This window comes from Canis lupus, chromosome 13 (genome assembly GCF_003254725.2).
Source record: "Canis lupus dingo isolate Sandy chromosome 13, ASM325472v2, whole genome shotgun sequence".
Classification (NCBI taxonomy): Eukaryota; Metazoa; Chordata; class Mammalia; order Carnivora; family Canidae; genus Canis; species Canis lupus.
Window position 1 is genome coordinate 34,962,196 of NC_064255.1, and position 14,730 is coordinate 34,976,925.

A 14,730-nucleotide genomic window follows, 5' to 3' on the forward strand; every position below is an offset into this window, starting at 1 on the left:
GAAAAAAAAAAAAGGAAATCTCAAATGTTTAAAGTAAAATGATAAACAAAGGCATATCAGCCAAACAAAAAGCAAGCAGGGATGAAAGTTACAGTGTTAGACGAGGCAACAAACACTGAAGGAGACAGAGAAGAGCAACTCAAGTGACAGTGGGCTCAGCAGAATGAGAACAAGGAGGACATCTATGCACCAAGGAACATCCACACTTGTGCTGCATGTACTATAGGACACAGGGCCACCACGTCAATGGACAGGAGTCCACTCAGGCTGAGGAGGACCCATAGCAGCAGCAGGTGTAATTCACATGTCTAAGTCTGCAGTGGGTCAAGTAAGTGAGGGTCCCAGGGACCTAAGCAATGTAACTGATAGGAGAGGTTAAATGATGTATTTTGCAACTCAATCTGCCTAAAACAAGGAATATGCCTTCACAAAAAAGCAAAAGAAACCCCAGTGAATTCCCAGAGGTGGAAATATCACTAAACTGATTACAATGCCATTACATTAGAAAGTCAGAACAAATCCAGGAAACAAAACAAAACATGTAGGTTTTAAGCAACTCTTGGGATAAAGATGAAACAAACTAAAATTGCAAGTGCCTAAAAAGTAACAAACATGAAAATGTTAAATATCAGAACACAGGAAATGCAGTAATTATAGGAAAATTCATAGCCTTAAAATAATGATAGCAGTAACAGGAAATTTTAAATAAATGGATTAAATATCCAGTTCAACCAGTAAGGACAAACTAACACAGTGAGCTCCAGTAAAGCAGAAAGAAGATGGGGACACAATCAGAGAGAAGAGAAGGGACAAGAACTGACAAAGAGAGCAGATCATCTATTAGCCAGCTGAATCAAGAAAAGGAAGAGAAAGCAAAATTATATTAAGGAAACAGAAGTGGGGAAATGACCACGGTTCGAGAAGAGACAGTTAAATAGTTAGAAATTTAAAAACAAAATGAGCTCTTTCTGAAGTTATATAAAAATATGAAAGCTGTCCCATGGGCACAGAGTTTTGATTTTGCAAGATGAAAAAGTAGAGGTCTGCTGGGGGACAATATGAATGCAGTTAATTCAACTGGACTATACCCTTAAAAATGTCAAGATGGAAAATCTATGAATATCTAACCATAATTTTAAGTAAACAAAAGAGAAAGAAAAGAAAATGAGTGAAGCAAATACCCAAGCAAATTTTAAAATATACTACAAACCCGTAATAGTTACGAGGGCGGTCCTGGCTCATGGGTGGACAAGACAATGAATAGAAGTGAGTCCAAAAATTTTCCTGAACATATGAGAAAAATGACCTCACTAATTAGCAGAGAAAGGTTATTATTAAATGACTTGGAGACAAATAAATAGTTTTCTGGGAAAAGGCTGGATGCGTGCCACATAAATAAAAGACCTAAATGTTAAAATGGGTGAGCCCATGGAAGTGTGAGAATTTAAAAGATCTATATAATCCAGGCGAGGGAAGTCTTTCTAAGCACGACACAGGAACAGAGGATATTTTTAAAGAACTTGCTAACTTTAAAGTAAGCGTCTTCCAGTGCGCCTCACTCCCATGGGGACTGGCACCCTTACTTGTTCCGACAACGTTTATCAGAGCAAAGGATCAGAAACCACCTGAGGGTCAGCCAGAGGCGGGTAAGTGAAGGACAACGCATCCGACGGCAGTAAGAGCACAGAGGCCCCGCGCGTGCTGCTGGGGAGCGACGCCCGAGACGCGTCCCTAAGCAAGAGAGACAAGCAGCAGGAAGCTCTCACATGCTCCCACTGAGGACAAAGCCACCGCGGGTGCCTGCGGAGTGTGGGCAGGGGGACGGGGTGGCTCCGGGGGAGGACAGCGGTAGGAAGGAGACTTCGCACACAGCTTTGTGCACCTCTTGAATTCTGAGGCTTGTTTGTGCAGGTTTCTTTGCAAAGGAAGCCGAGCACACACGGATGCACGGCCTCGCCCAGGTTATGGCGGTGGCGGGGGGGGGGGGGGGGGGGGGGGGGGGCAAGCGGTCGGCTTCTGATCAGGGTCTCTCCCTTTGAGGCGGGGGTGCAGACAGAGGGAGCCTCACTGGGTCAGGCCTGGGATCATTGCTTACTCTGCCACCCAAGTGCTGGTGATGGGGACACGATCGCTCTGATTTTCAAGCTTCCTATCTATAAAACAAGGGTGGTTTTCCCAATCTCTCAGAGTTGTTGTGGGGCCCGTGTGACATGAGGCACATTTGACACCGGCAGAGGCCCGTCACAAGGTCGTTGTGTCAATAGGCGGTATGAGTTTGAGAGCCGGGACATTTCTTGGCTTGGTGGCTCAGGCTGTCATGACCAGGGTGCCCAGCCCACTTCTGGTGGGCAGGGGGCTCTCATAAGCTCCGTGCCAACCAGGGACTGGAAACCTGGTACCTGCCACCCTGCAGATCTCAGACTCTTTCCTTTGCGTCTTCTTAGAGCTCGAAAGCTGCCCACACACCCACCCTCTTAGCACCTGTGGAGCAGGGGTGTGGTGCAAGCACGGAGACCACGTCTCTCATCTCCTGCTGGATGGCCTGTCCTGGCCCAAGGAGCCAGAGGGCACTGGGGAGGACAGCAGCTCACCGCACCACAGAGACATGAACCTTTATTTCCCAGGTTCAGAGTCAAGAGGTGGGAGGGGTGGCCCCATGTGCCACTCTCCGCCCCCCAGGACAAATCCTACGGCAGAAAATCCCCTCCAGAATGTGAACTGGTGCAGCCACTCTGGAAAACTGTGTGGAGGTTCCTCAAAGAGTTAAAAATAGACCTGCCCTACGACCCAGCAATTGCACTGCTGGGGATTTACCCCAAAGATACAGATGCAGTGAAACGCCGGGACACCTGCACCCCGATATTTCTAGCAGCAATGTCCACAATAGCCACACTGTGGGAGGAGCCTCAGTGTCCATCGAAAGATGAATGGATAAAGAAGATGTGGTCTATGTATACAATGGAATATTACTCAGCCATTAGAAATGACAAATACCTGCCATTTGCTTCGATGTGGATGGAACTGGAGGATATGATGCTGAGTGAAGTAAGTCAATCGGAGAAGGACAAACATTATATGGTCTCATTCATTTGGGGAATATAAAAATTAGTGAAAGGGAATAAAGGGGAAAGGAGAAAAAATTAGTGGGAAATATCAGAAAGGGATACAGAATATGAAAGACTCCTAACTCTGGGAAATGAACTAGGGTGGTGGAAGGGGAGGTGGGCGGGGGTGGGGGTGACTGGGAGACGGGCACTGAGGGGGGCACTTGACGGGATGAGCACTGGGTGTTATTCTGTATGTTGGCAAAATGAACACTAATGAAAGAAGAAAGAAAAGAAAAGAAAGGAAAAGGAAAAGGAAAAGGAAAAGGAAAAGGAAAAGAAAAAGAAAAAAAAGAAAAAGAAAAAGAAAAAGAAAAAGAAAAAGAAAAAGAAAAAAGAAATCCCCTCCAAAAAGAAGGTGTCTCTCAAAGAAAGTGGCAGGCAGCTGAAGGTGAGGGGGAGCAAGAGCTGGGCATGTGGGAGTGTCCCCCCCCACCCCGAGCATAGCCCAGACGGCACCTGGGAGACGGGCACCTGGGAGGGGCTCAGTAGCCACCTGCTAGGAGGGGGTGAGGGCAGGAAGCACAGGGGATGAAGGGAAGAACCGAAGTCAGCCAGAGTGTGGACCTTGGACCTCAGGGAGCAGATCAGATGCAGAGATAGCAAATTTGGAGACAAAGTATATCCTCTTTAATTCACTGGTTTCCTCCATAAGATGTAGTAGAATGCCTATTTCAGGGGGTGATTATGGAGAAAAGTGACACAGAAAGTGACTGGACACAGCTCCTGACTCGCTGCAGGAAGCACCCACAAATACAGTTACTCTTCGGGGAAAGTCATGACAAGTAGCGCTCCAAACATTACTTTAAAACTAGGGTGTGTAAGGCAAGGAGAAGACTGGGGTGGAGGGGGCGAGCTGGGGAGAGGGTGACAGGGTCTCACGGAAGCGCAGGCACGGGCTCCAGAGCCGGACACAGGAAGGCCCAGCGAGCTGTGTGCAGCCGAGGCTCTGCACGTTCCATCCCTCGCAGACACAGACTCGGGGGTCTCCAGGTGCTGGCCGTGAGGACAGAGCACGAGGAGCAGCAGGGCACAGAGCTGGCCCCGCTGGCAGGGCCACCAGCCTCCAGTGACAGGACAGCAAGGGACCCGCTAAGTCCATGGGGTCATACCCAAGGAGGGGATGGAGAGTGGCCTGGGGCTTTGGCTTTGTATACGGGTTTTTTTTTTTTTTTTTTTTTATTACCTCTTTTCTTCAAAAACAATATAACTAGTTTTATATCTTTTACAATTTTTTTCTGTTTTTCTGTTCTTTATATATTTACATATTTGTATTTGGCAAAGGTGCCAAAGGGTCAGTGAGATGGCTCCTTGGGTCCCAAGCTGGGCCTCAGGCATAGCGGCCCCTGGCCATCACTGGGTGCCAGGGTCGGCTCCTCGCCCCCCGCCTGCCAGCCTCTCTAGCTTACCAAAGCCACCTGGTCAGCCCAGCAAGGCCGCCTTGTCAGCGGGCCACAGGCTAACACTCCCACCCGGGAGCAGATGTCTGGAGAAATCCACAGCCCCGTGCCGCTAAGTTACCTGGGGAACAGGCGGGGGGCGGGGGCAGGCTCAGCCTCCAGGGAGGCCACGCATGGCCAAGTGCGGACGGTTGGCTGGAACCAAGGTGTCTGGCAGGCGACTGCACCTGGTGACTTACGGCAGCCGATCCACACGAATCTCAGGTCAGAAACAAGACCACACGAGGCCTCCACGTGACACAGTTTGACGGAAGGACACCCTGGGAGGGTCCCCGGGAGGCAGCCCACCCTCAAGGCAAAGACAGCCTGGCCCTCTGGCCCCCAGATCCAGACTCCCAAATGGGCTGAACGCAGCAGGTGCCAGAAGGCAGGGGTCAGCTCCCAGGTGTGACGGGTCTGCAGGGGGTCCTGTGCCTTGTCCCCAAGTGCACAGCTGGCTCCTTTGTAACAAGCTAGGGGCAGGGGGCGGGTTCCCGGGCTGCCTCTTGCCTCTGCTCCCAGGACACCCGCACAGGCCCCCACCCGGCACACAGCGGGCTGTGCGTGGACGGTCAGTAACAGCCCTGGGTCCCCCTCCCCCATCAGACTGGGAGTGTCTCGAGGGCAGGGATGGAGCTGAACTTACACGCGGGTCCCCGGCACCTGGAGCGGTGCCTGCTACAGAGCGGACGGTCAGCAGCAGGAACCTACTGAACGAACAGGCAACCCAAGAACCCGCATTCTCTGTGCAACCTAGGGTAACAGAAACCCCTGAATGTGATGACCGCCCAGACCTGCGCAGGGTGGACACCGTGTCGTGCTCCCCAGGCATGAGGGCGAGATGCTCCCTGAGGCAGGGCGGCAGGTGTCCCCACACGGGTCTCATGTGCCCGCTGCTTCCTAGACCTGTTAGTCTCACGCGTGCGCAAGCTGCCTGCATGCCACGGCTCGGGGCCGGAGCACGCGGTGGGGCTCGGTTGATGAGGATTTGGAGGATGCGCAGTGAAAACCTCCACCACGTAATGGAGCCAACATGTAATCTGCATTCCCTGGCAGTCTGTGAAGGCACAAGGCCATCCTCGAGGCACCTGGGAAGCTACGGAAGGTGGCACCAGCCGAGGGAGGTAGAAGGGGGCACGGCTGCGGGACACCCAAATTAGCTCAGCCTCGTTAGTCACCACAACCGGTACCGGTGGAACGGACAGACAGTCGGGGAGCACGCGGGGCTCTACAACCTGGAGGCGCAGCCCCACACAGTTCACAGGACAGGTTCCAGACGGAGAGGAGAGGCCTCTGGGAAGCTGCAGCCCGACCATGCCAATGTGGGGTCCTGTCCCAGGCCCTGCCACAGCTCTGACCTGCCCCATCCTGCCTTGCCTTTGGATGCACCCCAGAATCTCAGCTTCCTCCTCTCCGTGACCAACGGGCACACAGCAACTCCAGGGGCCCCCCCACTGGCCCCTGAGATGCCAGGATGCAGGCATCTCTTCACGCCTTCACTGAGCACTTGGAGCCCTCGGCATCTCCAGCTCGTCCACCTGCCTGAGGACATCACTCCACGAGGAAGCAGCAGAGCCAGGACCAGGACGCTCAGCAGCTGGTGCCAGCAGCAGGCCTGTCCCCCAGGTGATGCCACCCCATCACACAGCCAACACAGACATGTTTGCGCTCTACCACAAAAATAGTAGCAACTTCAGAGAATCCTTGCAGACAGCACGACCCCACAACACAAAAAAGCTCACCGTGCAGGGTGGTGCGTGTGATTTACAGAGCGATGAACATCTCGGAACAGCAACCGAGCAAGTGCTAAGTTGCCTCAGGTCCACTTGATGAAATTGTAACAGCGCACGAGCATAAGATACGTTTGTAACATGGGGAGCACTGGTGTTTTGTCAGGCAAATAAAAAAGGGACACAAAAGTACAAATACGGTATGATCATCTCTATAAACAAAATTTAAATTTGAGGACTCCAAAAAGGCTTAGAAAGACACAAAAATCCAATGAAATAGAGGTTGTTTTGGGGGTGAGTAAAGGGCGATTTTTCTCAGTCCAACTTTTCTGATTTTTCCCTAGCTTTCCACAGCAAGAATAGAAAACTTTGATCACGTGATCTAGTGGAACGGCCACAATCCCAGTGTGGGGACACCTGGCCCTGACCCTGGACCAGGCACCACTTGGCTGGGCACTGCTGGACAAGACCCCTGACCCGGCCGAGCCGCAGCGTCCTCACCTGGAGAAGGGCACACTTGGTGTGCAAGGCTGTTGAAGTGACGCTGTGACATCCTCGCACCTCGCCCGCCATGTGACACACACGTGCAAAACGGTTAAATAATAGCTGTTATCTTGTTGAGTTGCCCACCCAAGCCCATTCTCGTTGGAGAAAGAAATCGGTCAGCCAGGGCCACGTGGGCCGATGTCCAGCAGCTCAAGAAGCACCTGTAAGTGCTCAGGTAGGTGAGGGCACAGCTTGGCAGCCTGCACAGTAAAACCTGAACGCCCTCAGGTCAGGGACCCCGTGAGAATAGTCAGGAGAGGCCAATCATGGCGGGGCACAGCCAACGCCACAGAGCCTGGGCCCTGGGTGGTGTGAGGGGCTGAGGCCCCGACATGTCGGACCCACAGCTCACATGACAGGAGGTGGGCACTGGCATGTCCTAAGGCCAAGGATGGGGCTCACAGGGGGCTGGGGAAGCAGGCAAAACTGCCCACCAGCTCTCATGGGCCACCACACGGGAATCGCGCTCACAGTACGGGAGGGAAAGTGACCTCAGAAATCCTTGTTCCCACAATGTCCATGTCGCCATCAACAGTCACATATTCCTTTGACCCAACGGCTCAAGAGTCTAACATTCATGTCTTTTGACTCAGTAACTACAAAACCAGAAAATTGGTCAGAAAATCAAACAAAAATCTGTTCATAAAGGTGTTCACTGGAAACAGCCAGATATGGTAGCAAGCAAATTATGACAATCTGACCGGGAAAACATTGTGCGTGGTTTCTGGGGGGTGTGGATCCTGCGAGCGCAGGACCTCAGCACGGCCGGACACCCTGGACACCACAGGTAGGGCGCCCAGCTGCCCTGCTGGGGGAGCTGCAGGGAAGCAGCTCCTGTCCTGCCAGCAAGGCTTCCGGGCACAAATGCCTCCCAGGCCCTAGGATTATTTTTTCAAAAGCATCTTCTCTGGGGTGGTACTGTTAACACCTGTTATCTACCAACATTCTGGTATGCACATGACGTGTGCAGGGCAGCAGACCCAAACGCTGCTAACAAGCAGAAGAGGAAAGAAGCCTGTAAGGACTCCAGTGTGGACTCAGGGACTCCTGCTGGGCTCTGGAAGGAGCCTGGACCCTCTAGGGCCCACCACAGGGTGTGGCTGCAGTGTGGCTGTTCGGGCCTCGGGGAAATTCTTTTGAGGGACAGGATACGTTAACACAAGTTTTATTTCATTTTGTTTCACAGGACGGGTCCCCTGGGGCCTGTTCCAGCCCTAGAGGCGGGAGGCTCTGGGTGTCTGACTTGCTCAGCTGCCCACATCTGGTGGAAGGAGCTGGCTGTGCCCAGGTAACCAAGAGATAGGACCCTCCAACCTAGAAAATGGTCTGGGGGCCAAGAGAAGCTACCACAGGTGCACACCCTGATTCTCTGTGGAAATGCGTCCCCCTCCTCCTCAGGCTGGATGCATGGAAGGAGCCACCTGATGTAACACGTGGTCCACTGGCTGCTGCCACACCGGCTGCTCACAGGCCTCCCCCAGCCTTCATCTGTGGGAGCAGGGGGTCCGGCAGAGGGGCAGGTCCCCCCGCAGTACAGGGGGCCTCACAGGCTGATGGTGAGCCAGGGAAAGCCAACGGGAAGGCCCCCTGCTCCTGGAACAACTCCCAGGTGTTTCTAGCATGTGAAAGGGGAGTTCACACTTTAATTAACTGGGCAAAAGACTGATACTAATTTACGATGATACCTGGGGTTATATATATATACACACACATATATCTCGCTGATTGCTAGCTTCTGACCTAGAATAGATAATGAAATCATTTCCAGAAAATAATAAAGCCTCCCACGTCAACAAAAACACATTCCGTTTGTTCCTCAACAAAATATGTCGGGCTGCTATCAGGAAGGCACAGCCCAGGATAGAAGCTGCTGGAAGCAAACACGCAGGTGCACTGCTTGAGGTGCTAAATCATGGTGAACGCTCATGGGTTGCAGACGAGTTACGGTGCTTACCAAAGACGCTCTCTTCCGTACCAACCCTGTGAAAAGCTGTCAAAGCTCATCCAGGGAGGAGTAAGAGCAAGAGGGTAGCATGTGAATCCCTTCCACCACTCAACCACACACAGACTGAAGACGCGCCCGCGTGGACAAGGCCAAGTGTCGCAGCAGCTGGGACTAGAGGGGTCTCGACACCCGTTGCCATGTGTGCGGATGCTGAGGGCGCTGACCCTTTCACAAGTGTGTGCTGCCGGGACACGCCTGGAGGGCCAAGCTCAGGCCCTGTGACTTCCATGGCTTGACCTGCCACGGCCAGCTGGCTGGCACGACCTCACCCGCGGGAAAAGATACCCGCGCAGAAACGCCGCGTGTTCACCCAGAGGTGCTGGGCGGTACTCACCCCACTGCAGAGGAGCCAGCTGCAGGTGCTCCAGGACGAGCTGGTTCAGGAGTCCTTCTACGCTCGCCTCGCCTCTGCGCTTCAGGGAGGGGTGAGTGCCAGTCAAGGAAAATGCAGCTCCTGCGGAGACCCAGGGACAGGAGGAAGAGTTCTGGAAGTTTCTACATAGTCCCGGACGGGAAACCTCCCACAGCAGATCTAGGTTTCCCTCCTCTCAAATGATGTCCAACCAACCACCAGGACATGATCTGAGTGTGGAAAACACGCACAGAAATAGATCAAGTGGCTCTCCTCCCTCAACCCAAATCAGGTAAATCAAGCAACTGTCGTACAAAGAAGGGAAAAGCATGGGGATAATTTTAATCCCACAGCTATTCTTGCGGGGTGGGTGGGGGGGATACAGGAAGTGGAAGGTTGTGTCTCCTTAATAAAGCCGGCGGACGGCTCATCGTTCAATGTAACCGAGTGCGTTTCTGGACGCGCGTCGGCTGCATGCTGGTTTCGTGTCTGTCGTGTTATACATCTTGATGTAATTACACATATTGTGACGAATGGGCTCATTTAGGCGAGTTCACAATGGAGGAAGTCACAGTCTCTCGGCACGTCTGAGCGGATAAGGAAATTAGGTTTAGAAATGCTGAAAACAGATGTGTCCTGGGCACTAATATTAAACAGTCAACGTGGCTCTCAGAAATAGATCTGCAAGCCTCTTTCCCTTTTCCTACGTCAACTAAAGCCACAGAATCTAAGTTGTAATCAAAAGGGAAGAATTTAGTCCCTGACATTCTTCCCTGATTAGGGAAATGAGGAGAAAACCCGCTTTTTTCTGCCTTCAGCAAGTTGATCGCATTCAACAAACACAGGCATGTCCGTCCCAGACGGGGATGGAGACTCGGGGAGGGCGCTGAAACCAGACGTGAGCCTGAACTTGAGAAGATGTAAGCTTCTCGACAGCGGGAACGGAGGGAGGACAGCTGCGGGGACGAGGCCCTGCAGGCAGAGGAGCCCAGGGCCGAGGCTGGGGGCGCGGGGGGCACCGCGGAGCGCCACACGGTCCTTGAGCATCCGGCGAACCAGAGAGCAGGGCTGGCTGCACAGCAACGGGCTCCCACCAGCGCAGTGGCCTGTCAGGGCCCCCGCCTCCCCGTCCTCTGACCAGCGCGGTGATGTGTCAGGGCCCCCACCTCCCATGTTCCGACAGCAGGGGCAGCTGTTTCCACTCACCAGAAGGGCAGACCGAGTCCACGGAGCAAGTGAACTGTGGTGCCCACACCCGACCGAAGGCCCCACTGGCCCTACCCCCTGAAAGGAGGCATCTTTCCTGCCAACCCCACAGATTCCCTGCCCACCAGGTGCGTCACCACAGCTCCGTATCCTTCCCCTCTGCAGGCCGCATGGAGGGGAGGGGCACCCACTTCTCGGCACAGGGGGTGGGGTGCGCAGGCCAGCAGCAGAGGGTCCTGCTGGTTTCCATCCCCCGATGGCAGCCGAGGCCCCGCAGGGGAACAGCAACGCTCAGCTCTGTCACCTTTGACAAGCCACGTCTGACACTCCTCATGAGGAACCTGCTCAGTAGGAACCCAGCATCGGGGATGTGCGGGACCTCAAGGGTGACCGTGTCAGGACTGGGGGCAGTTACTCCCTACAGGTACGTCACGGACGGGCCTGGGCGGGCACGCAGGCCTGGGGACCCCACACTCGGCACTCCCACCCCTGCGGCTGGGAGCCCAGGGGGCTGACACAGACAGCAAGGCTGACACGGGGCCTGGCCCGTGCCTCACATGGAGGCTAACTATGGCCGAGCCAAGCTCCAGGACGGGGGACCCTCTCTGCCCACAGCCTCCTGCCGCCTCCCCCCTCCAGCTTCCTCCTCCGAGCCTGCCTCAGGCTCTGGGCACCTGGCTCAGCACGGGGAGTGGCCCAAAGCCAACCGGGCCTGTTCCCCCTGCAATGGGGAGAGCTTGTCTCCGTTAAGGACCCTGAACTCCTAGAAGCTTGTTGTCCCCAGATCCGGGCATTTAGGTCCGCGTGGGGAATGTCTGTGACTGGCTCCAGGCTCCCCAGGAGGAAGAGGGGGTCAGCCTGCTGGTTGGACCGCCTGCTTGCACGCAGCCAAAGAGAACGGGCTTTTCAACTCCAGCGCCCAGGTAACATGACCTGTGCAGACCGCCACACTCCAATGTAAATGGCAGCCCACTCTCAATTCTCAGAAATTTAATTTCCTCAAGAGGAATTGCTTAGTATTAAGAATTTATTGGCTGGGAAAGTCTCCGTGTTTATGAACACGACACCGTACAGTGTTTAATTTCCATGGATAATGACTGAATGGTTTTTTCCTCCTTGCAATCCACAGATCTGAATATTCTAATTTTAACATATGACACGCTGTATTAAATTACTTCTTAAGGTAAGGAACGGGACAGGAAGACAATCTCACCAGGGGAAGGTGCAGAGCTTTCTTGGAGAAAGGGGAGCACTCTGCTGGGCTTTTGGGCCAAACATTCAGACCCCATCCTAACCCTATGGGTTTGCATGGGTGTGAGCGTGCACAGACCCTAATAGCCAAGCTCACTTTCTGGGGGAAGCCTGGCCTGAGCACCTGACATTATCTAAGCGACCCAAATCCCATCATACACTAAGTACTCTGCCAATTGTGCAGAGAAAGCAATGGAGGCACAGAGAGGTTAGGCCACTTGCTCAAGGCCACACAGCCACGATTAGTGCCCAGACAGTCTGACTCCAGAGTCTACGTTCTCACTCACCGCTAAAAGCCTCTAAGTTAGACAGCAGGCAACAACGTTAAGATCCAAAAGGTCAAGTTCTGTGTATGGGCCCGTACACGCACCAGTGGGAGTGGCGCACATGTATATAATCACAAATGCACATGTGGTGTCCCACTCCCCCCAGGACTCACCCCACAAAACCCTGGCTGGCTTTGGACCCTCTTGGCATTGCCAAAGGAACACCGAAAGAAATTACCCCTCAGGCCAGAGCTCTCACGGGGAGAAACCAGGCACCCAAAGGAAAGCTCTGCCAGCTTCTAAAAAAGCAACCGAGACAGTCCTAACATTCCAGCTGCCTCTCCCCAAAACAGAGCTGAAGGAGACAGTGCTGTCTCTCCCCGGATGCTTTCCCTGCGAGAATCCACGGGGCAGAGATCTGCAGGAAAGCAACACCAAGAGCGGACACACAGGAGACGTAGCACAGGTGAGGGTCTGGATCTGTCTGCATTGGGGTAACTGCGTGCCTCCTGGTGTTAGCTCACACCAGGCTGCCAGAAATCATGTCGCAACCCACGCACAGACACCCACGTTCTATTTAATTACTGGCAAACAGAACAGTGTGTTCCAAAAATGCTCCATTCCAGGACTTCCTAAAGGCTGCACAGGCCACATCTGCTCCAAAGTCACTCTCCCATTCATGCAACGGAGCTGTGAACCACTGTGGAAGCCCTCCTCCACTGCAGGCGCGCACCGCGGTGGGTGGGGGGGGGCCTCCCTCCACTGTAATACGGGCTGTGGCACAGGCTCTCCACAAGCCCCGAGACCCAGGTATCCACCAGCAGGAGGGCTCTATGCTGGTGCCTCCTCCATACACCGAGTCATTACCAGCCCTCTGCTAGATGGCTGAGGACAAAGATAGGGTGGTGAGGCTCTGCAGACGTATCCACTCCACAGGCTCTGTAGAGTTGCGGAGAAATAGGCCCAGGTGTTGCCCTCAAAGAACCTGTGGTCCGGAGGAGTCGGTGACCTGCTCTCCCCGTCTGTGCTCCTCCAGCCCCATCGAGGTCCCTCTCCTATTGAACGTGGGAAGCCCACATTACCCATCCATGAGGACCACACACCTCTGATCTGTGTCCTCACCACCTCGTGCACACCTAGTGCCCTGTGGTGGGAGACAGGAGGCAGGACACCTCCACCACCCACGGGTTCCTAAGTGCCTTGACCCAGACCCCTCACAGAGAGATCCATGGGACATAATCACAAGGCTGCTCTCCCCTTCCCAGGCTCCATATTTCTTCTTCCCTCCTCTTCCACCTGCTGACTCCTACTTTTGGACCAAGTGCAAAGCCCCTAAGTGGAGTACCCCCCACATACACACACACTCACATGGTATCTCGACAAGGCTCTTCATGGCTATACTGCAAGGATTACAGCGATCAATGATCAATGCCTCAATATCTATCTTCCTGGCTGCATTATGAGTGTCTTTTTCATCTTTCCAGTGCCAGTGTCTTGCACGCTGCCTGGGCCTCAGTGATAACTTGATAAATGTTGAGTGAAAGCATGTGTGCACAGTTACATGACTTCACGCATGTGGAAATGGGTGGTTTTCATCGGAGACGGACTTCACTGGTACGGGCTGCCCACAACACTCACTGCTAGAGCAAGGAAAGTAGGACCCTCCGATGGGATTGCGCTGGCATCACCACAGGGTGACTGGTGGAGCCCTCGGCACAGAGCCAGCCACACGTGTGAGGACAGAGAGCTCAGGAAGGTGGGCAATGTCCTTGCTGTGAGTGACAGATGGCCATGAGGCCTGGCCCATTACCCAGCAGCACAGGTACTGACACGGAGTATGGCTGGGTTTCTTGGCTAAAATGAGCCCACCTCCCTGCCCAGGAGGCTCAGGCTGGACGCAAACACACTCCCAGGCAACACTGGCCCAGTTCTGTGGACTCCTCTGTGGCCACCACTCAGCACTGCAAGCCTGACCACAGCCACCACAGGGCTGGTTTGATTCCATCGTCGTTACTCGACCAGCCGTAGTAGCACCGCCCACCAAGACACCCTCAGGGGCAAACACAAGGAGGCATCTTTTCCAGGGGTACTTAGAAATTTTAGGCAATGGCCTCTCACTTGGGGTGGGTCTCTAAAAGGGGAAGCCATCTATCAGTCCCATGCTGGGACTCCACTTTTCCAGTCCCTAAACCAACAAGATCCATGGTGGGGGCAGGGTAAGGGGTCATCTCCCTCCCAAGGGGAGTGACCCAGGAATGGGTCAATGTCAGCCCCCAATGAGAGCACAGACCATTGTGCAGGTTACTTGGTGATCATGAGGAGTGTGTCCTTCCTGGGAGCCATCACTCGCACTGAATCGGTCCCAAGCCCCCAGTCTGCCACCCACTCAGGTCAGCATCTCCCTGCTACCGTGGCCCCAGCGCCATCCATCTCACCCCCTGCAGAGTCTGATGAAGGATCAGAGCCCAGCTGGGCAGTGGAGAAAAGCAGTTACATTTCCCTTCTCTCTGTGGCTACCATGTGAAGAGCTACTTTCTCTTTCATAAGGAAGACATCAAGCCCTCCTCCTTAGCTCATGACCAGGTCCCTGCAAAGCACTCTGTGATTCACTATAATCAAAGAGATGGAGAGGAAGTGGGATTGCATGTGCAGTGCCAGCAAAAGGAGCCAGCTTTGCTTTTTTTTTTTTTTTGGTTTGGGTTTCATCTAGAATCTAATGGGCCATGACTCACAGAAATTCACTCTCAGAGTGGTGACCAAGTCCCAATATAGGAAATGCTCCCAGAGGAATTCTAAGTCTCAGACTTAAAGACCTACAACCGAGTCCTGGA

General features: G+C 53.6%; 1 protein-coding gene across 1 annotated transcript in view; it reads right to left on the reverse strand.

The window, feature by feature from the left end:
* Positions 1–14,730, reverse strand: part of TRAPPC9 (trafficking protein particle complex subunit 9) — a 543,982-nt gene that overhangs the window by 98,616 nt on the left and 430,636 nt on the right. Inside the window, exon 21 of the mRNA XM_025450136.3 lies at positions 9,159–9,249. Within this exon, the coding sequence (XP_025305921.1) occupies positions 9,159–9,249 (91 nt within the window). The remainder of the gene's footprint in view (positions 1–9,158; positions 9,250–14,730) is intronic.